At 40.9% G+C, this 25,057-nt stretch overlaps 1 protein-coding gene across 2 annotated transcripts in view; it reads right to left on the bottom strand.

The window, feature by feature from the left end:
* Positions 1-11,109: 11,109 nt before the first annotated feature.
* The window catches only part of LOC138299405 (keratin, type I cytoskeletal 19-like), a 138,747-nt gene continuing 124,799 nt past the window's right edge, over positions 11,110-25,057 (bottom strand). Inside the window, exons 6-8 of one of the 2 annotated variants that reach the window (XM_069237637.1) lie at positions 16,055-16,275; positions 13,184-13,206; positions 11,110-11,543 (exon numbers count right to left, since the gene is read on the bottom strand). In XM_069237637.1, the coding sequence (XP_069093738.1) occupies positions 11,446-11,543; positions 13,184-13,206; positions 16,055-16,275 (342 nt within the window). In that variant the 3' untranslated portion in view covers positions 11,110-11,445. The remainder of the gene's footprint in view (positions 11,544-13,183; positions 13,207-16,054; positions 16,276-25,057) is intronic. The other variant, XM_069237636.1, reaches the window with a different exon arrangement.

Raw genomic sequence — 25,057 nt, forward strand, 5'->3', positions numbered from 1 at the left:
CAAGCTTTGTACGTTCAAAAACAAACAGGGGTTGGGAATTGGTATCGAATTCTTCTGCAAGAGGTGCCAGCAAGAATTCTCTCATCTGCTTTATATAGAATAATGACTACAACAGGCTGCACAGTATATATTCAGTCCTGGAAGCAATATTTTCCAGCAAAGTACCGAGAGGTGCAACTTTCAAAGGAAGGCTTTTTACACTAAATGGGTGCCTTTTTGTACACTGCAGCAGGTTAGTAAGATGTTTCCATCAATCTCAGGCGAGTATTTCAGATGCCATTGTGAGATTGGCGATTGGCTCTATATCTGCTTCCTCTGTCCTTTAATCGCTAACTTCTGACTCAAAATATTTCAGTCAATCAGTGAGCAACTTCAAGTTCTGCTCGTGCCATATCCTACTGGGGCCTTGTTTGGTATATCAAAACAATTCTTCTTCATTGCATCTTTAATTGCAAAATCTTTGATTTTGCAACACTGGAGAACACCTTTGCCTCCGTCATATGATCTTTAGAATGTAAAATTAAATCAGTCCAGCTTAAAGAACGACTATATGCCCAAAGAATTGAGGCAACTCGGAAATATTGTTGTATTTGGGTGAACAGCGTAACACTTTCAGGGTAAGTAGGATACGAAGAAGATGTAGCGAATTGCTAATCATGAAAAACCTAAGCAATGTAGTGATTTTGATGTAATTAATTTGATGTAAGCTCTTATTAATGTTTTTTTATTTAGTTTGATGTATGTACATGCACATACATGCACATTAAATAAAATCTTTTTTAAAAAACGACCCTCTAGGTTTTTGCTGTGTGGGGAAAAGGTATGGCCATAAGGTGGGCAAAGGTGACATGGCTCTGAAGCAAGTTTTGGACAAGATGCTTGTTGTGAGGAAAAGGTATCATCTCACTTTGGGCATTATTGAATTGAAAAGGAGTGGGATTATCAACCACTGAAAGCAGAAGGGCCCTACAGACACACACCCTTTCTAGAAAACCATCTGCATATTTCTGTGCAGAGCTAAGTGGGTACTACAAGGGCCATACGTGTAAATTGTTAATTGAGCACTGATTGCTTTCTATAGTACACTATGGCGTTGGGTGATTGGGCTATAGACATTAATCCAAATAACTGTGTTGATTACTTCTGAATAACGATAGAAATGCTATTTTATTTCTTATGTTGTGGCTCAGTGAAAGATTAGTGCAGGTAATATCAAAAGTACTGTTCTTGAAATATGGAGTCAAATTTGGGGAATACTGCAACATTCAGTGGGGCCTATCCAGAAAAAATAGTAAAATTACAATCAGATTTTTAAATCTACGTCCAAGTGTAGTTTTTCTATTATTTGGAATTCACAATCTTTTCAAGGAATCCACATGGAAAGCTGCAACTTGCACAGGTTTCCAGACAGATTCCTGTAGAAATCATGTGATTTTTCATGCTGGCAATACATTCCTTGGAGGAGAACTCCTTACAAGCGGAACAGATCCACCATTAAAATGCATATTTTTGAGGTATTTTCTCCATAGGAAAATATTTTCCTTGCACAACAAATTTTAGGATCATTAATTTCTTTTGCCATCTTGGAAAGGCCAGCACTTGGCGAAATATAATACACAACTCTCAGACTTCTGGTTGTGTTGTCCACAAATGTACTTGTTTTGAGTGTACATAAACTTCCAAGGCAAATTGCTCCTTTGATTGCCTAGGAACACCTGAATCTTAACCACTGAGCGTGAATTGCAGATATAGGCCCTCATTCCGACCCTGGCGGTCCAAGACCGCCAGGGCCGCGGGCAACGGAAGCACAGCCAACAGGCTGGTGGTGCTTCAGTGCCCATTCCGACCGCGGCTGTAGAGCCGCGGTCGGAAAACCGGGTCCGGCGGTTTCCCGCCGGATTAGCCCCGGCTGGGAGAATCCTCGCGCCGCCATGGGGATTCTGACCCCCTTCCCGCCAGCCTGTTTCTGCCGGTTTTCAACGCCAGAAACAGGATGGCGGGAACGGGTGTCCTGGGGCCCCTGGGGGACCCTGCACTGCCCATGCCACTGGCATGGGCAGTGCAGGGGCCCCCTAACAGGGCCCCAGTATGCTTTTCACTGTCTGCACCCGTCGCACACCTGCAACACCGCCAGCTCCATTCGGAGCCGGCTTCTGTGTTGCAGGCCCTTTCCCGCTGGGCCGGCGGGCGCTCCCTTGGCGGGCGCCCGCCAGCCCAGCGGGAAAGTCAGAATGGCCTCCGCGGTCTTTTGACTGCGGAGCGGCCAATTGGCGGTTCCCGCCAGGCGGGCGGCAACCGCCGCCCGCCGGGATCGGAATAACCCCCATAATCTCTACAGTTTTAAAAAGTATTCTGCATGCTATAAATCCCTTTGTCCAGTGCTCTATTTGTAAAAACAAAGAGTGCCTGTGCCCAAAGCTCTGCTCATAGCCCACGGCCAGCACTTTTACATGTCAACATGCCCAATACAAAGCCTATGTAGTCTGGAATCCACTTCATGCCTCTTTAATCCACTAACAAACACTTCCTGCATTTTTATCCCACTCTTGCAGATCCCTATTTTCTTCTTTTATGATGTTTTTTACGTCTTTCTCTCTCTGCCTTTATCTCCTTTCTGTGGTTTTCCCTTTCTTGCTATCGATAAACATCCGATGAGGAAAAATAAGTGCCGGTCCCCAAAAATATGTGGCAGTGGCCCCACCGGCTCAAATTAATCACTGCCTTTGTGAATTCTTAGAAGGCACACCTGATGCAAGTCTGGTCATAAACATGTTACTTTTGTGAATAGGTGACTGTAGTGAGTAATGTGTTATTCTTATTCACACTCTTTTGTATGACACAAGTTTGTACTATATCAAGACGCCAGCTCACAGTTATTTTGTTATCCACGTTCTGTTATTGTTTGAAACTCTACCCTTCGATTTTCCTCGTGCTGGGCATTCCAATTCAGACGGCTGGTGTCAGGAATGCCCTAGGTGCCTCCTTCGTTATCTGTCACCATTCCCAGGGATTAGAGTTAAATCATATCTCTGTTCTTGGTTAAACCTTAATGTTTCTAAGTAAACATAATGTGCTGTGTTACACAATTGGTTTTATCAATGCTTGTTTTACCAATGCTTGTTTGCTAATGTGAGCAGGTGTAGACATGTGCTTCTAATTGGGTGTGGGTTGGACATGTGCTTCTAATTGGGTGTGGTGAATCATCCACATGTGGAAACTCAACTGCTTTCCTGATTGGCTGTAAATAGCAGATTGAAGCATGCCTCCCTGCTTGGCTTTGTTTTGCTTCCTGATCTCAGCATCTAATTTGAAAGTCCAGCCCCTACTGTCATCCTCGTATTCAGGACTTTTGAGACAATTCTTTTCTTTGTTCCTGTACCAGCAGACACCAGGCATTCCTCCAGCACTCTGGAAAAGACTGCAGCTAAGTGACTAGTATTCTCCAGGGAGTTTGTTCTTTGAGCACCACGCTTTCCTAGAACAGCTGGTGTATTTCAGACCTCATATTTTGGCAGAGTGCTTATATTGAAGAGACAAATTCATTTCTGAACATTCTACATTATTATTGTAGTTACTTGCCTAAATGTGCTTCAGGAAATCTTCTTGAGCTCAAGTACTACAAAAAGTGACAGTGCAATTGTAAAAGAGCTTTTACGTGACTTTTCTTTCTCTAATAGCATAACTCTTGTATTTAAATTGTGTCATTCATCCCTGTGTTTCAGGTTTGAGGAATTTGCTTTTGAAGGGTTTTTCACACACAGAGTGAAACCAAACCAAACTGTGCCACCCTAACTGTTTAAACCCAGAGAGGACATTTGTATTTCTTGGATTGTTTTTGTTCCTTTTCGTTTAACCCTATGCATGCAGGAAAGTTATACATGATATAATTAATACCCTTGTCTTTCTTGTGCATGATAAGTGCAACCACAGTTCTAATTGTAGTGTGCAACAGTGAATCTCTGTGAAGCCAGCCCTAGTGTCACAGTACTTATTGTTATGGTACTCAGTTTGGGTTTTTGGTAATGCAGTGTTAGTAATTGTGCCAACAGTTTTTATTATCCAAGAAAAGTGCTGGAGCATCCTGGTGTTCTTCTACCGCTCCTGTGCCCTTATCAGAAAGAGAGATTCAGTTTCAAGGAAGTTGAGTGCACTAACTCTACTATCACTCTGCCAACAACGTCCTGCCCCCCCGAAGATATAGGGTGCCTGGCTGGACCGGCAAGACGTGGCAGTTTTTTGTCTCTTTCTCTTCCACTCCCCCTTTCCTTTTGGGACACCTGCCGGGGTTTCTGTGTCCACCAGGAAGTGCCGAGAGGTGTTCCAGGAGGTCGGGGCATATTATCGCCCCTGCAGACATCCTGCTTTTCAGGTGAGTGGCCCCGTCTCGACAGCCGGGGTGGTTTGGATCAGTGAGCACAGGACAACGAATTTCGCCGAGGGCTCCTTTTTTTTTAAGGATTAACCTAATCCTTTGACCTACTCCCCTGCGTCTTTTCATCATTTCTGCTACCATTACATCTGAAGACGAGGATGGTGTTTCAGCAGGAGCCCATCGAATCAGAATGCACAGTAATTGTTGTTTGGATTAGAAGCACTTTCCCTTCTTAGATTCTTCCTGAAATGCTTTCAGGCCTCTTTTTACTGACGCTTTGTCACAGCTGTGTCTGGTCAATTTGTGTTGGATTATATATTTTAAAAAAGCGCACCAGCGAAGTCAACACCTCAAGGTATGCCTGTCATGTTTGTTTAGCCCCTCTACTGAAGGAAGTCCCTTCATCCTGATTCTTCTCATGTGATCTGTGATGTCACAAAGTCAAGCTTGGTGGCCCTCTTGAATTGGAATATATATATATATACATATATATTCCATCCAATTCTCCACAATAGAGATACGCCGTACTCCGGTAAACAGTGATGAATGGCACTTTATTTAAAAAAATAGATATATTTAGCTTTCCTGACGCGTTTCGGCTGCAATACCAGCCTTAATCATAGGTATAAAATATCTTTGGTTTGAAAATAGTCACATGGTGGAGCCAAGCAATCATTTGTACCTTGGCCTTAAAGTCACAGAATCTTTATCACATCTTTCTCCTTCAGTGCTATTAATTCATTCCTTTTTTTACATAATGTCCTTTTCTTTGATTCATGTGATGTTTAAAAAGCACACTCCAAAATATACATTTCTCATGTTATCGCTGAATTAATCTTTTTCAAAATAACCATTAATATCGTCCTTCTCATACTGTTTACACTTTTAAAAAGACTCAGCAATAAATCTTCCTTCTTTTCTTTTTCGAGTTTCTTAAAAGATGTTTATTTGTCACGATGCATTACGGCATAACCATAATTTCAGATCAATTATACTACAAACTCTGGTTTCCCAAAGTTCACTTACTGGAAACAGATACATCACCAAAAGCTTATGGCACCAATGACATTGCTATGTTAGGCTATTTTATTGAATCTGTTTCATGTTTGGGTAGACAAGTGGTTACCAAAATATATGTGGCACTGAAAGGTAAAAACATTGTGGGCTGGCAAGATTTAGCTAAAATGGGGTTAAAGTTGGTTCCTGGTTCTGAAAATCCAGTACAATTGAATGATTCTCAAATTGCTCTAGTTTCTGATAAATTAGAAGACTCTGATTTACAAATGCTTTTAGAAAATTTCAGAGAAGTTTTTGATTCCAAAGTTGGTAAGATTACAAAATTAAAACATGTTAAAAAACTCAAACAAAATGCAATTCCTATTGCACACAAAGTTAGATTGATTCCTTTGAGTGTTAGGGATGATCTAAAAAAACTGTTGGATAAATCGTTTTTGGAAAGTGTAATTTCGGCCACACACTCCTCTGAGTGGGTTAGTCCCATTGTGGTTGTCCGTAAGAAGAATAGTGAGATCTGATTATGTGCAGACTTACGCTCAATGAATAAGAACATTGTAGTTGGTTGTCACCCGCTTCCTAAAATTCAAGACCTTCTTGCTAACATTGGTGGTGCGAAAGATTTTTAGCCTCTTGGATTTAAAGTCTGCATATCATCAGATTCCCTTAGCACCAGAGTTATGTAATCTTACTACTTTTGTCACTCCTTTTGGAGCATTTACATTTTCATGTTTACCTTTTGGTTTGGCTTCAGCAGCCAGCGTTTTTAAAAAATGTATGGATCACATTCTGAAAGGGATTGATGGGGTGCAAGCTTATCAAGATAACATACATATATTTTCTAAAACTATTCAGGATCACTTAGTAACTTTTTCGTAAGGTTTTAAATGTCTTTAAAGAAGTAGGGATCACTTTGAGTCATCACAAGTGCAAATTTCTATCTGATGATTTGGACTACTTATGTCATTCTATCACCTCCACAGGTATCAGACCCAAGTTTCCCCTTACACAAGTCATATCTGAGGCACCTCCTCCTAAAGATAAGGATTCTCTTAGATCCTTCCTTGGCTTGTCTGAGTATTATTCCAGGTTTGTACTTGGGTATGCTCTAGTAATTCAACCTTTACGTTCCTTGCTTAAGAAAGGTGTTTCCTTCAACTGAGAGGCCACTTGTGATTTAGCATTTCAGAATGTCAAAAAATTAATTATTAATGCTCCTGGTTTATCATCTTACGCTTCAGGTCAGAAATGTTACCTCACTGTTGATGTCAGTCAACATGGTTTAGGTGCTGTACTATGTCAATGGATTTCAGGTAAAGAACATAGAATTGGTTTTGCTTCCAGAAGTCTCAAACAAGCAGAGTCTCATTACAGTACAATTGAAAGAGAAGCCCTTGCCTGTTCTTGGGCTGTGGAAAAGTTTAAAATATTTTTGTGGGGCACAAATTTTGAAATTTTTACTGACCATAAACCTTAATTACACCTACTGAATGACAGCGGAACAGGCAGGGCTTCTACAAGATTGATAAGGCTCTTGTCTCATTTACAAGAATTCAATTTTGTGATGAGATACATTTCTGGAGGTCATAATATCAGGGCTGATTGTCTATCCAGAATGCCTTTGCAAAATAACACATTAGAGGACTGTTGAGGACAAAGTTGAATGTGTTGTGGCCAATATTGAAGATATGGTGGAATCTTTAGGTGTTATACGTTATAGAGAATGGATTGAGGCTACACTGAAGGATGAAATTCTGCAAGCAGCCATTAGTTTAGTAAAAAAAAGTTGGCCCAAGGAGCGCTCACTTCCCTCCCCTTTGAAAATGTTTGCACAGGTAGCTACTAAGCTATCCTTAGTTAAAGGTATTTTGATGCGTGTGATGCACCAACCTACTTTGCTGCACAATAAACTTATTGAAGCGGCTCATGAAGGACATTTAGGAGTAGGAGAAACTTGTAGAATTTTAAAACAGTATTTCTGGTGGCCATCTTTGGACTCAAATGTTTCTCATTGGGTTGATAAATGTCAAACATGTTTGATGTCTGACAAGCATTGGAAAACCACTCATACACTTTTGCATTGTCCCGATCCCTAATGGAGCTTTGGACATTGCAGGCCCCTTTGATCTTTTTCCTTCTGACAAAAAGTATCTTTTTGTCTTGATACATTACCATTCCAAATGGGTATATTTTGACTTCACGTCTGTTACTAACACCACATCAGTTATAAAGTTCTTAAGCAAACTTTTTAATATGGAAGGGACACCCAAGGAAATTGAAAAGGATAATGGATCACAATTCACATCAATTCAAATGAGTAACTTCTTTTTAACAAACCATATCACTCATTTGAAGGTTGCTCTGTATTCCCCTTCTTCCAATGGACTTGGGAGTGAATGAATAGATTCATGAAGGAGGCGATACAAGCAGCCATTGCTTTAAATACACCAGTGGAAGAATTCTTAAAGAAAAGGTTGTGGCCTTATTTAATTTCTCCACATTCCGCTACTGGCATTTCACCCTTCCACCTATTAAGAAAAAGAGATCCTAGATCCAATGTTTGCCCTGACTGGATCAAAGATTTGAACAGTAAACCTAGTTGATATGCTTGTATAGATAGGAATACGTTGATTTCAAATACTACACATAACCAAAGTGTGTAAAAAACCTATTTTGATTCTATACATCGGATTAAAGATCAACATTTCTGTATCGGAGATTGGGTTATGATCAAAAGCCGTGTGAAAGTAAAAAAAGGTGCTTCTATTTATTCCCATCCTGTGTGTATTTTAAAGGTCTCTAAAGGCTCTCTTTTGTTGGCTAAAAAAAGGATGTTGGAGTAAGAAATGTGTGGTCAAACTTACTCGAGAACAGGCTTCTAGCATCTTGGATCCCAAGAACTTGCAAGGAAATTATTCAGGTTATTTATTTCATTGGCATTTTGATGTAAATTTTTCCCATGACAGAACTGTTGATACTTCTCCTTGTCACTCTAATGCTCCCTATGTTTTGTATGATACTAATGAACCATTGGTTATTCAACCCAACATGTTCTCTGATGTTCAAATCACCGGTGATCATGATTTACAAGCATTTATTGCTAGTCAACTTCAAAGCAGTCAAGACACATTTTCTTACACAGGAAATTTAAATTTGTCATGTGGAAAGGTACACAGATTTTCCTGAAATGTTTCTGTACCTACTAGGTACAAAAACTTCTTTCTTTATTAATTGTACCTTCTTAATCAATTCTTCTTTTCAAAAGGGGAAAGAAGTTGTAGTGAGTAATGTGTTATTCTTATTCACACTCTTTTGTATGTCACAAGTTTGTACTATATCAAGATGTCAGCTCACAGTTATTTTGTTATTCATGTTCTGTTATTGTTTGAAATTCTACCCTATGATTTTCCTTGTGCTGGGCATTCCAGTCCAGACGGCCGGGGCAGTTTGGATCGGTGAGCACAGGATGACGAATTTCTCCGAGGGCTCCTTTTATTTGAAGGAATAAACTAATCCTTTGACTTACTCACCTGCGTCTTTTCATCATTTATGCTACCATTACAGCAACACAGAGTGTATCATGCCCCTTTGCATGTAGCTGCAAGCAGTACCAACAATACTGCTAAATGCATAATGATATCGCCTCTTTGTGACTGAAAGGGTACCTATCCTTAATATGCACTGCATCACCAGCCATTCCCAAAAAATGAAATGTGAGTTTTCTGGAGGAAGAAAGTCAGACCTATGATTTCATTTTGCATAAAGAGTAATAATTCTTATAATTACAAGTATTATTTTTCCATAAAAGGGCCTTTATTTAGCATTTTGACAGAAAATTGGATTTTGCTTATGAAACATGTCACCGTAGGAAGCTCTTGAGTAGTGGCTAAGGGACAAAAAATAATTTATTTTTTCTGGTAATTTTGTTGAGCCTCGCAGGTAGGTAGGTGGGAACTTAATTCTGTGAGCAGTGGGGTAGTGTGTTGACCTAGGCTTAGCTTAGAAAACGTGCTATGGCATTATCTGGAAAAGGTATACCATTGGATGCACGGTTCAAAATATAGTAGACCTCCTTTGTCGGTTACCTCAGTGTTATTCAAATTTATGTCCCATCATATAACTATCTCATATGAATCGTTTACACATTAAAACCGAATACATAAGACAACCAAAGTTTGTGCTGGATTGACATTGTCCTTATCCTGCCAAATGTCCCTTTCTATTCTCTCCACCAATGTTCCCTCTTTTAGATATGTGTATTCATGTGTCAGTTAACTGTAGTGACTTTTTGTTTAGAAAAAGTCCCTCCAATTGGATTTGACAATGCTTATTAACATTATAGCAGAATTTCACTGTGCATGCGCTAGACTGGAGTTTGTGAGCATCACCACTTTGTGAGTTTTTGTAGACCCCTTTTTGTAGACTAACATGCCTCAAACTACTTTTTGTTTGAGAAATCTACTGTGAAAAATTAACCCCAGTAAACATTTCCTGCAAAATCTTTTTTCCTGCAAACTTCGCTTGCATACAAACCTCTGTACACTGGTGGATGTCCAGTTCCTTACATTCACGGTTTCTTCCGCTGGGCTGGCAACAGCACTTTGAGCAAAAAGTCCCTGCCTGAGCAGTAACGTCCTTCTAATATGGTTGGCTAGGTTTCAGGGGCCAGTTACTGTTAACTAAAAACAGAACTTGTAGAAGTCGTCACACAGGACATAGGCCTATTAGCAACTGACAACTATGATGTAGGCTGTCTAAAAGTAATCTGTAGTTTGTCACTCTGGTACAAGTAATGAGTAGTGGGAAACTGATTACTTTCATTGTCTCATAGGAGGGATGTTTCTGGTAGAGTTATACGTTTCTAGTAATAAAGAAAAGGACCTCAATCAAAAGTGCATTGAAAATTAAAACGCGTGCCAGTTATTCCAGGGCAAAGCAGAGGTTTTACTTTCTTTTTGTTTGGGTTTACTTTTCTTGTTGTGTGTTTGCTCCATCTTTAAATGCCTTTCCTCTTCTTTTTTTTGTTTTGTGCAATTCCTTTACATGCTTTCCTTCCTCCCTTCTGTTTCACCCTATTGATTTGTAATTCATAATTTTTTCCCATCTTCTCTTCCCTTATTCATGATTCTTTTTTCCCTGCCATTTTTCGTACTGGTGAAGCCTGTCAAATCTCGCCCAATACACTTTAGTGAATGAGTTGTTCACTGCCTAATAAAGGACAGAGACTGAACTTTAAGATCTAAGATGTAGACAAAAACCGACACTCAACCAGGAGGCAGCTACCAATCCAAGGAACCCAGTGACTGATCACTTTCCACTGTTCTTAGGTGGAAGCCTTCATTGGGTGACAATAGCAAAATTCATATTTTTGTCCATCCAGTTTTTACCATCACGGCTGAGATTGCTAACAGGTGTATCAGCTGGAGAAGATGCAGTCTTGTAGACAAACCATGCTCCAAAGTTCTCATATTGTGGTGTCACAGATATAAGCACCATTTCAGGATTTAGACACTGTCCAGTATTTGTTTAGAAGATAACATAACGTAAACAAAGCTCTAACAGATCTTTTGTTCATTGTGGTGGTGGGTTTTACGTTTCTTAATATGAACTGGAAATTTTAGTGAAACAATATCACCATCCAAGCAATCAAAAACTTACTGTACAGTGGCCAACTCATTTCACTCATTGCATGATAGAAAAAAGCAACGAGCTGTGCCCAGCACTAAAATAATATACTTTATTACCTACTGGGAGTCATACAATATAATATAGTAACAGAAGAAATAGAGAATGCAGAATTATACAATAACATATATCTAATTCACATCTTAGCTTGCTTTTGAAGATCTGAGGCAGTTTAGTGTAGAAGAGACAGTGGTCAATGTACTCCAGTTCTAATCCAATTTACCAACAAGCTCTGAGGTCAGATTCTGTGTTGAACAGGTTCGTGGATGATCGGTCTCTGTTTGTGGTCAGTAGAATCTGCCCTGTTTGAGCTGTTCGAACGGTCTCTTCCTTCTGATTTTTCAGGCCATTTTATATTTTTTTCCTGATCTTGCTCATGCCTTCTGATGGATCTCTTTCACCTTGGAGGAGACGACCCTGCCATCAACGTAGTCTTGTACAATAGTCTTTACACTTCGACGGCCATTGGCACCTGGAAGAATATGGAAGGGTCAGTCATTTAGTATGCTTAATATTAGTTTTAGCATTATGTATAGACCATGGGTGTTCAACACAAACCAAGGATCGCCAAATCCATATAAAGATTCAATCTAACCACTGCCTATTTTATGAGTTTTCTGTATTTAATTTGATTATTCAGGGACTATATAGCACTGATATGTTGCCTTGTGGCCAGTTCAGAGCATAAGGAAGTGGTGAAACAATGTAGTTTCAGATTACTTGTATGTAAAGTTATCTTATGTGGCAACCCTACGATTCTCCCATGATTGTGACTCTCCTGGACCTCTGTTGACCACCCATTTAAAATATGGAGTGGGAATTTGGGTATAATATCCATGTAATCTGTGAATAAAATGACATAATTACATAGACAGAATCTGCCTTTTGACACTATTTTAGTAAAAGATTTTGTACAGGGTTGAACATGTTGCCTTGTAACCAGTTCTGGGGTAGGTAAAATGTTAGATTCAGAACAGGCGGAAATCTCCAGGCAAGTAAATTGTCTCATTAATGAAAACAGGCCTCACTATACGGTGGAATGGGAGAGAATTGAGTATTTTAGGAGAGATAGCAAGGATGGATCCTATGTGATTGGAACAGGTCCCTGATATGGTGGTGCAGGAAATGTGCCAAAAGAGATTGAAAAGTGAGGTCTTGAAGTTTGATAGGATTAAGGTTATATAGTTTGTGCCACTTTGAGCTTTCTAAGTCACAGGTGGGAAACATTCTTGAACCTCATGTTCTTTGCGTGTTAATAGTGGGAGTACAGATTTTGCAGATGGAGTTTTTCAGTTTCACAGTTGTGCCTGTTTCAAGTAACAATATTTATTAATGGCTGTACAAGCAGTAAATGGAACAGTAAATAGACCGGTTGATAGTTGCAACTATAAATGATACTGGTACATGGCGCACACAAGTCACTTCTTTCACTTCCATATGTACAGCCTGTTTAATGTAAGGAGCAATTTACCATCATAATACCAAGGTAGGTCCATTTTATATAGTCTGCTTGGATGTGACTGACTGCACCCATTAATTAAAAATTATGCAAGAGTGTTCAGTCAGCCACCACTGTAACAATACCTACTACCAGTACAAATAGATTTGCTGTTGCGTGGGACACGGAATGGGCTGGGGTGCAGGGTACAGTGTGAGATAGAGTTTTGACACAGAGAAGGAAGGTATGCTAAGCAAAGGAGCGGGCACTGACAGGATTATTTGAAAGTGGGTGGTGGGATCTGTTATGAAGGGTGTGCGGGACAGAATACATGGCTTAAAAAAAAACAGGCTGACTAGTGCACTAAAATAACAGCTGCATGGCTAGATAGAGTGGGGAATGTGACACTGAGCGGTAAAGAAGAGCCTGAAGAGAGCAGGGGAATTTTGGAAAGGTGGTGTGTCCCACACCTCTTTCCCACATAAAGCCATACTGGTCTTTATTAAATTAATATAACATTCTGTCTGATCAGCACTGTCTCCACTCCTAATAACATGGATCCTGAAGCAAATGAAAGAGCTTTTCTACATAATCAAATCCACCACAGAATATTTTTTTCATTATGCAGCCACCCTGGGAGATCAAGAAACAAATAGGTTGAATAAAATATTTACCTCTTTGACTTGCTGTTCTTCTGCTGAAAGAAAAGAAAACAAAAGTGTGAAGCTGGTGAGTCTAAGTGCTGTAAGTATTACATGACTGAACAATGTTTTCCACTGGGCTGTAAAACCACAGACCTGACTGAAAGAAAAGCTAGAGCATGGGTGCTCTGCAGAATGATAGACATATTTGGCACTGCAACCTAAAGCATTTCACTGAGTTTCCTCTGCGTCCAAGAATGTGTACAACCCAACCACAATTGTCAAGAATATTTTTGAGGGAGCGTTTTAGATAAACGCTTCCCTCTCTACCTCTTTGCTTACAGATCCCCCACACAATACAAAGGTATGAAGCTTAGAACTGAAATGGCTTGCTGATATGTCTCATGGACAAGAAACATGTTTTTTTTTTAAACGGGCCATAAACAACCTAGCTCAGCATTTCTGCAGTACAGAAAAACCTAATTTGTTTGATTAAGTAGACTAAAGTTTGCTGTATGCATCACAAGAATCCAGCCCACATAACCATGAGGTCTAGCCCAAATAACCTAGGCCTTATTTTAGTTTACTAACAACATTGCCATCAGGGCATGACTGTTTCTCAGTTTGTATAAACACTCATTTGTAATACATATATTACTAAACCATGATGTGGTAACACATTGTCATCTACACACAGTAACTTTCCAAGAAATGTCCAAAAACCTCTCCACTAACTTGCAGCTGTACTGATAAAACTATATAGTTTATTAACAATCTGTGAAAATTATCCTTTGCACATCAATATGTAAAGTATTCTGATTTGTTTTCATCCTATTAAAACATTTTTTCATCATACAGAAATATAAAAAAATTCAGACACTTATGCCCAGGGTGATGCAAGTCTTCCTAGCTTTGCAGGCAGAGGTATGGGCAGTACAATAGATTTTGTGCTTTTGTCAAGAGATTTGGCCCAGAAACTAGTGTGTTCCCCACACTGACCATAATCTCAGTATTCGATATTTTCTAATTCCCTATCAATCTGGCACCCTAGGTGTGACTAGGCCATCTCTATCTTATTCTGTAAATAAGGGGGTTGGTATGAAATGGGCCAATGTAGACCCAAACAAGGTTTTTAAGGATTTGATTTGAGTGGTTTTTAAGGACATTGTCTGCTGTCCCTCATTGAATGCTGACCCAAACAAAATTCATGACAGTGCCACAGAAATTTGTGGAACTGATTCACATATGTTATAAAAAATAAGACCCTACAAGAGCGCCATCTCAATTATGGTTCAGCTCCTAATGCCCTTTAAAAGCTAACAACACATCTTGATGTAACATCAATATCAACAGGGAAGCTAGCTAGAATTACTTACAAATGAGCCATAGAAAGCAGGAAGCAAGAAATCAGAGTTATAGTTTGGGAGGATCTGAAACAATCAGTGCTTCTGAAAGACAATAGACATTTTTGGGAGGTAGTAAATAGAGTTAAGGTTTGAAAGGATCTGGAACAAGCGGTGCTTCTGAAAGACAATATATTTTTTAGGTGGTAGTAAAATGTCATTTGTTCGCAGACAGTCCAGGAACTGGCACATAATACCATATCTCTGAACAGGACTGGTTCGATTATTTTTCCCTTATTTTATTAGCCTCTATAGGCAGGGGGAAATGATGGGGCATTAGGACAGACTCCGATCCTTCCAACAAGCAATGGCTATTAGACTTAATTGGCTTAGCATCTGTCAACAAAGCCATCATGAGTGTAGTCAGTTGGAAAGCGCAAGGTCCCAACGGTGTCCCTTTAGACTTGTTTAAACATAACATAGATTTTAGGGGACCATTAGTTACTAATGTTTAAAGAGCTGTAGTCAAGGGAAAATTAAATGACTCCATGAGAGAATCTAGTATCGTTCCAATCCACAAAAGAGGCAACTGGATTATTCCTGCATGTTATCGACCGATTTCCTTAATAGACTCCACTGCAAAAAGTTTTAGGGCAAGTCATGTTGACTAAACTGGAGAATTGGACAAAGGCCCATACCTTCTTTTCAGCAGCCCAATATGGCTTTCGACCTGGATTAGGGAGCTCATTAAGGAAATTACCCATCTCTCTAAGAGTAAGTGCCTTTCTGTTGTATATAAAGCAGGAGGTTGGGGAAACAAAAGATTTGTATCAAATAGGAAAGAGATCAAGATTGAGAGGTCACTCAACATAGTTTCAGCCCTCAGTTATATGCCAATTTCCAACACCCCAGGCATGGAATCTCGTGTAACCTGAATCGGGAATTCACAATATAGATTTTATTTTACCAGGTTTAAATTAAACACAGTCCATATTGTGGTTGCATTTCCTAGGGTTGGCACCTGGTTTACCACTCTCCGATGTTGTCCATGTGATGCCACTTCCTCCCAGACCACTGTGCACTTTATGTTTTTTTGCATTTTCTATCAAACCTTAAAATCCCGCCATTTATACTTGATTCTCTTGCACAAGCACTTTATTTCTTCTAAAGCTGGATTGTGATATCTTCAAAGTCTTGTATCTCCCAGAATGTGCTTTGATGTGCTGAGTTGTATTATTGCTGCTATAAAGCTAAGGAAAAATAATGCTTTTTAAACTGGGAAGTTTTTTATTCATGTTTACAAAATTGATTGTCTTTTTTAAATGTTTAATCTCGATTTAATTGATTGTGATTATTTAAAATGCATTTTATATTCTATACTTTTATGATCATATTTATTTGGCCAAATAAAGATATTTTGACTTGACATACTATTTTAACAGACACAGACACCTGCACGGGCTGAGCTTTCTTAGTCTAAGCCTAAGGTCATATTTAAGATCAGCCCACACTATAGAATCGTGCAAATGGTCACTTCCGTGCCAGGAAGGCAACAACTTACCCGAAGTCATCCCCTTCAATAAGGCGGCGATATGTGGCTATCTCATTCTCCAGGCGAGTCTTAAGATCCATCAGATTCTGGCGTTCAATCTGCTGCCGCTTAAGCTCGTCCCGCAGATCAGAGAGTTCTGCTTCCATTTGACAGATCGTCCTCTGCTTCCTCTCTAGTTCCTCTGCAAAATGACATTGTGTCTCCTCCAGATTCCTCTCCAGACTCAATTTCTGAAGGAACAGGAAAAAAACCTTAACATTTTTGCTCCACCATACTTTCCTCAAAGGGTTCTACAGGGAAGTTTATTTGCTAAGTAAATCAATTTCTCCTATTGAATCAATTAATATATTGGACTCAACCAACTTCGAAGCACCATTCTAGGTCAATTAAACATCACTTTCATAGAGAACCAGATAGTAACTGTTATTAGAATGTTGGAATATTCAATCAGTCAATCAAATACTTGTAAAGCGGAGCTATTCACACGTTAGGGTCTCAAATCGCTGGGATGTTGAGATCTACATTGCAGACAGTAGAGTGCTCCAGGCTTCGAATGGCTGGTAAAAGCCCAGAGCCTCAACATTCCAATATTTGTCTCACAGCAACATCTGTGAACAAAGGCCGCATGGAGCCCGAGGGGATTTTAAACCTCTCGGGCTCTGTAAGGCTTTTGTTTTATTTATTAGAACAGTCTGCCCTCTGGTGGCACAATGTTCTAATAGCCTTAAAGTCCTCTGTAGTTGGGCTATACCAGTCATTAAAGGCCCGCTCCCTTGTTAAAGGCCTTCGGCTCGGGCCTTTAACACTGGACCAACTACAGGCCGCTACGGTGAGCTACAAGGCTATATTAGAACATCAGAATTTGACAGGCGAATTGAAGACAAGGGAGCAGCAGGCTACAGACATGGATATAGGCGGGCTGTTGTTGACATTTCAATGTTCTAAGCTACATCACCTGACTCTCCCTCTCCCCTGCCTCACCAAAATATTTGGATTGCACAGGGGAGCGAGAGAAGCTGTTTATGGGAGAGGAAAGTAGTGAGCTGTCCTCCCTCTTCAAGTAGCTCACAGTGTTACTGGCACCTCAAAAGGAGGGAGGGGGCGGTTCTCCTCAGCCCCTGTGGCTTTTTGTTTCTGCCAAACAAAAAAAACACAGTTTGGCAGAGGCCAAGATGAATCCGGAACAGACTGCTGGTCACTCTCACAGTCTGCTATGCTTGTTTGACCATTACTGTCATGACCTTCTGTGTGGACATCAATTGTTAAACATTCACAGCAGGTGCTGTGAAACAAAGCCTGAAAAGCTTCAGAGCTGTGGGAGCTTTTTAACTCCCTGTAGCTCTAAGGGGACTTTTGTGGGGGGGGGGGGCAGGTGTAGAATGTTCTAATAGCCTTTTGATATACCACGGCAGGTTATTCCTGCCATTTGACGTCCCGCTCCCTTATTATAGGCCTTTGGCTCGGGCCTATAATAATCGTGCGGTCCTTCAATGATCTGTGCAGCTGGCTATGGCAGGCTATAAGGCTGCAGGATTGTGTGCAATACAGTCAATAGGTTCCATTGATTGTGTTGCCATACAGAGAGTCTGAGGCCCTCATTATGACTTTGGTGGGCGGTGGAGGCCACCTGCCAAAGTCCCGAATAAGGATGACCGCATATGCAGTTATCCCTTTGCTGTACCTTTTACAAGTTTCCCGATGGGCTGGCAGGTGGAAACAGCGTTTCTGCCTGCTGGACCAGCAGGAAACACACCACAACATTGACACCGGCTCGTAATAGAGCCGGCAGCAGTGTTGCGTTGCATCGGGTGCAATAGACCGGGCAATCATTGGGGGCATGGGCAGTGCAGGGGCCCTGGCACCCCCTTTCCGCCAAGGCTGGTGGAAACACAGGTCATAATCCGGAGGGCAGAACCGCTTGCAGTGCTGCCCTGGTGGATTGATACTGCCAGCACCGCCAGGCTGTCGGCAACCTGGCGGTTGGTTCATGGCAGCTCCGCCACGTTCATATGACAGGTGGACTGCCCCTATCGCTGCAGTCTGAGCGCCTCCGCGAGTCTGGCGGTCCATGGACCAGCAGACTCGTAAGGAGGCCCGGAGTGTAGTGTTGGCTAATCACGCGCACAGTTCATTGATGAATGAGCATAATGAATTTTGTACTTCAATAAGTGAGTTGGACTCAAGGTGAAAATAGCAAACTAATAATCAGAATCAAAATCAAAATTCAATACTTTGAGAACAATGCAATAATTTGTAAACATTTCAATGCCTCCCCTGACGATGAATCAGCTTGCAAAACGTTCTCTTGTGGGTTTTTTCTAAGATTTTTATTTTTAATAAAAGCCTATGTTTACACAGCACTAAACTCACAAAAAAATGAAATCTTAAAGCTTGCACAATTTGTAAAGTTTGAGAAAACATTCTGTGGTCCACTGATAAACAAATTGAGAAGTGTACCTAGTAGGTTTGCCTATGGCTACAGTAGGCGTATAAAAGCCTTACGTTTGGGGTTATACTTGCTAAAAACACAAATCGAAGATATTAAAACTAAGTGGCAGATTTAAGAAAAGTGGTGCTGCATCCAATGCAGCACCACTTTTTTTGTGCCCCTCAGAGGTCCCCTAACACCACCATGTGAGTGCCGTATTAAAGATACGGTGCACCATGGTGGAAGTTAGGGAAGTAGCATCACATTTTTTTAAGTTAGTTTAGTGCTTTGCAGGATTAGTGTCAAAAATGTTGATGCTAATCAGTAAAGCACATTGAAGCCCATTATAAATAATGGTGTGCCTCCTTTTTATGCCTGCTCTGAGCAGGTGTTAAAATTGCCACAAAAAATGCTGCAAAGAAATCTTTTTCGATTTCTTTTTGCCATTTTTTCAGCCCCCCTCACAGGGGAATGCCCACTTGCATACATTATGCCTGGCGCAGGCATAATGTGGCGCAAAGTGTTACACCACTTTAGCATCAAAAAAAGGACGCAAATGTGGCGCTAATCCTTCTTAAATCTGGGCAGAGAGAGATCACAGAGGAAGCCTTCACTATTATCTTACGTGCCCTAACGTGAGTGTGTGCCATATAGAAAATTCATTAATATTGTATCATTGTCACCTATTGTATCATAAAACATCTGCTCAAAGGAGACTTATGCCACCAATAGCCCAGAGTATGAAATTTATTCGAGAACCTTTTTGCATCACCGTCGTGGTGTGTTTTTTAATGACTAAATGAAAGATAAATATCCTCATGTATTTAGTTAATTATATAGTGAAGCGTTGTTGCCACTTTGTAGAACTCATTAGAACATCAGGTTATTTTCCATGAAAGATCAGGTCAGATAAACCCAAACTAATTTGAGGTTTAGCTTCCTGTTCGGTGTTCCTCAGTCACTGCTTGTGAAACATTGGGCCTTCAACCAAAGGAAACCCGGAAACGCTTTTTATCATACATTATCTGCATTCTAAGCAAGGTTCTGCTCTCTCTTCTCCGGATATTCCAGAGTTTGGGTCTCCAAATTCGAAATTGCTCAGTTGCTATATTTTGATACTTGAATATTTGTGGATAAATCGAGTGGGGCATTACTGAATGCTGCCTTGCTACGGCCGCTAAATGTTGCTAATTCGCAGGCCCTTTGTTCCAACTGACATTATGCATAAGGCGAGCATCTTGAATGCGATATTTCACTCTCGCGGAGCCAGTTGAGTTCTTCAAGGCTTTTTAGATGACTCAGTTTCTTTATGTTTAGGCATATTTGATAGTTTTATTGTGTGGCCTTTGCAGTCTGTCACTGTGCTTTTTTGTGACCCGTGACTAGATAACATTGCAGTAATCAATGATGCCATCATCAGGGCTCTCATTAGATATATCTGCTTGCCAGTTTCAAGCACCGCTTCTCATTAGCTTTTTTTCAGTAATATATAATACTAATTATTGTAAGCTCCTGAGCAGTGGCGTAGCGTGGGTAGTCAGCACCTGGGGCAAGGCAAGTAATTTGCGCCCCATAACCCGTGGATTTTAGCACTCGCGCGTGCGAGCGCGCCCCCCCCAGATGTTGCGCCCGGTGCGGCCGGCCCCCCCTGCAACCCCCACGCTTCGCCACTGCTCCTGAGTAAGGTCCAGTAGAATCTGGGTGGCTTATTGACCTTCATGAAGGGAGACTGAAGTTCCGCTCTTATACAACGAAAACCTAATGGGATATGGACCTAGGGAGAGTTAAGTGGTCCAGTGCATTAATCTCACCACATGAACCTGTAGTTTAAACTGAGTTGCACTGTTCCAGAGGAAATAAGACTCAGTTCTACTTAGTTGGGTCGGGGTCTTGCAGGTGCTCGCAAGCATCAGCCCAGCAGGAACAATAGCTCTCACTCACCGTTAGGTGACATGCTTTATCACTGGGCCATTGCTCCTCGTCAGGCTGCAATGCCTGACGGGCCTTACTGGAGTGCTCTTTGCCTGAGATCTTTTCTTTTGCAAAATACCGGTGGTGAGTGGAAGTCATAGGGGCTAGAACAAAAAAAACTACAATTGGCTACAGGTGCCCTAGATAACAATCTTTAATGCAATCTTGCACATGTGCCAAGATTAAAAACAGAGAGCGGAAAAAACAGAGGATAATGATTTGCTTCCCTTGTGAAAAATACATTTGTGCCTACTACTCTAACTATAGGTGTAGGTGTCGGGGAACTGAGTGTGGCTATTTCCTACACTATAGTGCTACTGGTCAACATGTTTCTCACCATGAAGTAGTCAATAGCAGTGGTTCCCAACTTGTGGTCCGGGGACTCCGGGAGGTCTGAGAAGCCTTCTCAGGGGGTCCACGGACTGCTTAGAAAATATGAAAATATTAGCAAATTAGGTCCCCAGCTTTTATTAATGACTCAGTGGGGGTCCCTGGATTCCAATAATGATTTCGTGGGGGTCGCCAGGTTCCAGTAATGGTAAAGTGGAGGTCCACAGAAGTCAAAAGGTTGGGAACGACTGGTCTAAAGTATCTGGTGGCAATTTTTCACGACCTATTGATGTGCCTAACCCTCACTGAGAGAGTAAAAATTACTCTATTATTGCATATGAAAGCAGCAAGGCCTTACATTCGAGACATATGCATCTGAATACGGGGGACCTAAAAAACAACAAAACAACTGTTTTAAGTTGAAATATAAACAAATATTCGTAAGGACACTTTTTACCATAGAAAAATGTTGAAAATGTGTGTATAACAACAAGCCAAATAATAACTTTGTAAATAAAATTGCTGTTTTGGTCTTTTTTATGCCTTCTGCACTAATGTACACAATGTATCTTAGTCGTAGCATAATTTTTTTATATTTTTGTAAAAAAGGTTGTCGAAATTAGAAATTTTAAAGGCGCGTAGATATAAGCCAAGTGTCTAAATTCCTCTATAACTGTACCTTAGAAATTATAACAAAGGGAAGGAAATTTCACCATTTTTAGTTTTGCTCTGAGTATTGTTGCCAAGTAAGGGACCTCACTCATATTGTATCATTACACTAACAAAACATTTTCTTACATCTTTATCTGTAAAACAAGCTTATGCATTACAGCCTTCACTCTTATTCAAAGGTTTAACCAAATCTTTGCATTCTATGTCATCTGGATGTCAGCGAGGACGAGTTACTCGTAACCAAACTATAGGAATTATAACTCGCTCCATCCCTGCAGTCCTTGTGGCTAAATGGCAGGTCTAGTCAAGTGTCCTTCATTCTGTCTAAGTGACCAACCTGCAGAATTGGAAATGTCATCCCTTCCCGCCACCCACGTGACCCTTTCCCCATCTTTTTCAAGTGATTAGCCTACTTACATCAGTAAATTCTGAATTGATCTGTATGCACCTATCATGTAGCTGCACTGTAAACATGTCCCTCTTCATAACAGTGTCCACCATAGTTTCTCTATAATTATTGACTTTCTTGGTTTCTGACCAAAGTGTGTCCAACATATTTATTGCAGTTCATTGAAATATCTAAAAAAAATTCACATTTGCATCAAAATCTGCTTTCTAAAGGCTCATGTTCCCATGTCGTACGTTCTTAAACAAGAAGAAAAAAAACACACGACCAACCATGCAAGAAAGCGGGGAATAATTCAAGAAGGCAAGCTCAACATGGTTAATGCTAGTCAGCTACTCCTCCTTCCATACACTCCATGGAACAACACCCATCACCTTCATCAGTGAAGTTCGAACTAGTTTTCATCAACTGAGGCTGGTTTATCCTCGGCAAGGGTAATTCTATTTTATGAAAGAATTAAGTCCGCAAGTATTAATTATGAACCAGTATGTCGCTCCCTGGAGGCACGTCTTTCTGTATTTGGAACTTATATAGCCAAAACTTAGATGGAAAGCAAGAGGTGACTGTACATAGAATAGGTCACTGGAAACAGTTCAAGAGGGTTGGGCAATTCTGTTCACAGTTTTTTGCCCTAGCTAGCACTTAACTTTTTTAGTGTTAAATCAGAAACTCTTTAAATAAGATGCTGATTTTGAGTTTGGTGGACAGAATACTCCATTTCAAACATGAAGGGGTACCCTGTCAACCAAACCCACATTCTGCCTGCCTCATTTGGTGATGGGTGAACCTCAAGTTTTATGTTGATGGAGCTTTATGCTTTTTTATGGGACACTTCCACCAATGACATGTAGCCCTTCACAAGCGGACATTAAACTACTCACCCTTAAAATGGTGTTGAGTTGCGTTTGTTGTCACCACCGGGAAAAACATGGTGTTGCAGGACAGAAAAAAAATGATCGCCACATCCTGGGAGAAAACCTATCAGGGAGTGGTGGAGGGGGGGGGTCATTATTTTTTTATTTTTCTGAAACAAATTCCCACTTTGGGAATTTGTTTCAGACAAACAAACACTTCTGAAAACTTTGACAAATGGCTATCCAAACCAACGGTGTCTGTTTGCCAAACTGTTTACTCATTGAAATGAGCCACTGTGACGGTGATTCCTTTCAATGTTGAGGTGAACGCTAAGCTGGCGATCATGTGACAGACGGTAGTCTGCCTGGACGGCGAAGGTAATGTCCTTCACCACCCTGATGGTTGGAGTACCGACTGTCAAATCTTAGATTGGGCCCTAAGCTTTCAACTCCTTTATAATGAGGAGGCATGAAGGCATGAGCTTGATCTGCTATTTGCTGTTGTTTAAGATGCTTAACACATTTCTCTGGTCTTTTGCTCTATTGCTTTTTGTACATCTTAATGTGCATGTATGCATCTGAACATTGTCCTCAAGCTCACAAAGTCAGGCAACTACAATGTTAAAGAATACATTTTACACGTTTCTTAGTAGGCAGGCACAGGGTTGTGCTAGTGTAGGAAAATACTTCTTTTTGCATGATCACCCCTATGTTTTAAACTGATGCCACTGGTCTTTTGACTCTGCTAACAGGCCCTAATCATGTACCCTGACTTTTAAAACATGGTGAAATTGGCTGTAATCCTAATTGGCATCTTTAACTCCCTAGTACAGTGGTTCCCAACCTGTGGTCTGGGGACCCCTGGGGGTCCGCAAAGCCTTCTCAGGGGGTCCACAAGAGCCTTGAAAATTAAAAAATATTAGCAAATATTGACAAATTAGGCCCCCAGCTTCCAGTAATGACCAAGGCGGGGTCCCTGGATTCCCATGACGATTCATTGGGGGTCCCTGGGTTCCATTAATGTTAAAGTGGGGGTCCACAGAAATCAAAAGGTTGGGAACCACTGCCCTAGTATGTGTTATAATGTATACCCAGGGCCTGTAAGTTAAATATCACTAGTGGACTGCAGCACACATTGTGCCAGCACTAGAGTGACAGTGCACACATAACTGCAGACCTACCACCAAGTTAACATGTCAAAGTAACCCCTTTTGACAGGTCTCCTTTTAAGTACTAATAAGTCACCCCAATTAGGGACTAATATCCAATAAGCCTGGCTGCATGGTATTGAAAAGGAGGATATGTAAAACATGTCCTCTCAGTGATAAGGCCCCTAAAGCTATTTTCACTGTAGCAGTGTTAGATGTTCTATAAGAAAGCTATGCAATACAGTATTATACGTAAACAATGTCATCCCCATCTAAGAACCACCTACAAAGTTAATTCTTGGACTTTTTTTTTTACAACCCCAATTTATTGGTAAAGCTAAATTTGTACTAGATATTTTACAAAAGGTGCATTTAGCAAGTCACCTTTTATTTGACTAATGGTTCTAGAAAACCATTTGCATGAGCTTTTAAGTGTCATCCAGGAGCTGAATAGCCCATTTGATAGGTGTCAACTATCTCCCAGAGGTGAGACAAAAGCATTGGGTGGTAGAAGGGGTTTTGCACATCTGACAGTATGACCATCTGGGCAGTGCCCAGGAACTTAAATGACTTGAAAGAGGCCTTCATTGTCACAGGCAGATATAGTTACCACATGGGCCTGCCCACTCCTTTGTCTTTATAGTCAGTCAGAAATCACTCCCAGTGGGAGAGGAGCAGCACTCAGAACTTGTTTTGAGTGACCAAAGAAGAGGGTTTGCTCATTTCCCTGGCCACACCTCTAGGGAAAAAGGAGCTGTGCATAGGGGAAGAAAGGTTCTGCCATGTTGGGTGTAAATATAGAGAGACACTATTAGATTGTTTGCAGTAGGGCACAGAGGAACTTCTGCAAATATGGGTAGGGTTACCCCAGGACTGTTTTACCTATTGGTTAGTGAAAGGTCAGGAGGCACCCCATCTACTGGCTAATGCCAGATATAAGTGTGGGACCCCTAGACATTCTCTCCAGGGCACTACTGGACCAGTGGTAGACAGAAGAAGGACCCCACTTGCTGTTGAACCCTTTTAGGGTGCTCCCACTTGTACCCAGGACTGAGAAGTGGACTCCAATAGTCTGTTGGCTGACCTCCTTTTAAGCTATAGGGACACAAGAAGCTGCAAGAAGTCCCCTTTTTCTAAGGAGTCCAGCTGTCCAGTCCCAACTGGATCTTCCTTGGACCCTGCTAGTTTCTTCGGCTGGACTGA

This window comes from Pleurodeles waltl, chromosome 6 (assembly GCF_031143425.1).
Source record: "Pleurodeles waltl isolate 20211129_DDA chromosome 6, aPleWal1.hap1.20221129, whole genome shotgun sequence".
Taxonomy (NCBI): domain Eukaryota; kingdom Metazoa; phylum Chordata; class Amphibia; order Caudata; family Salamandridae; genus Pleurodeles; species Pleurodeles waltl.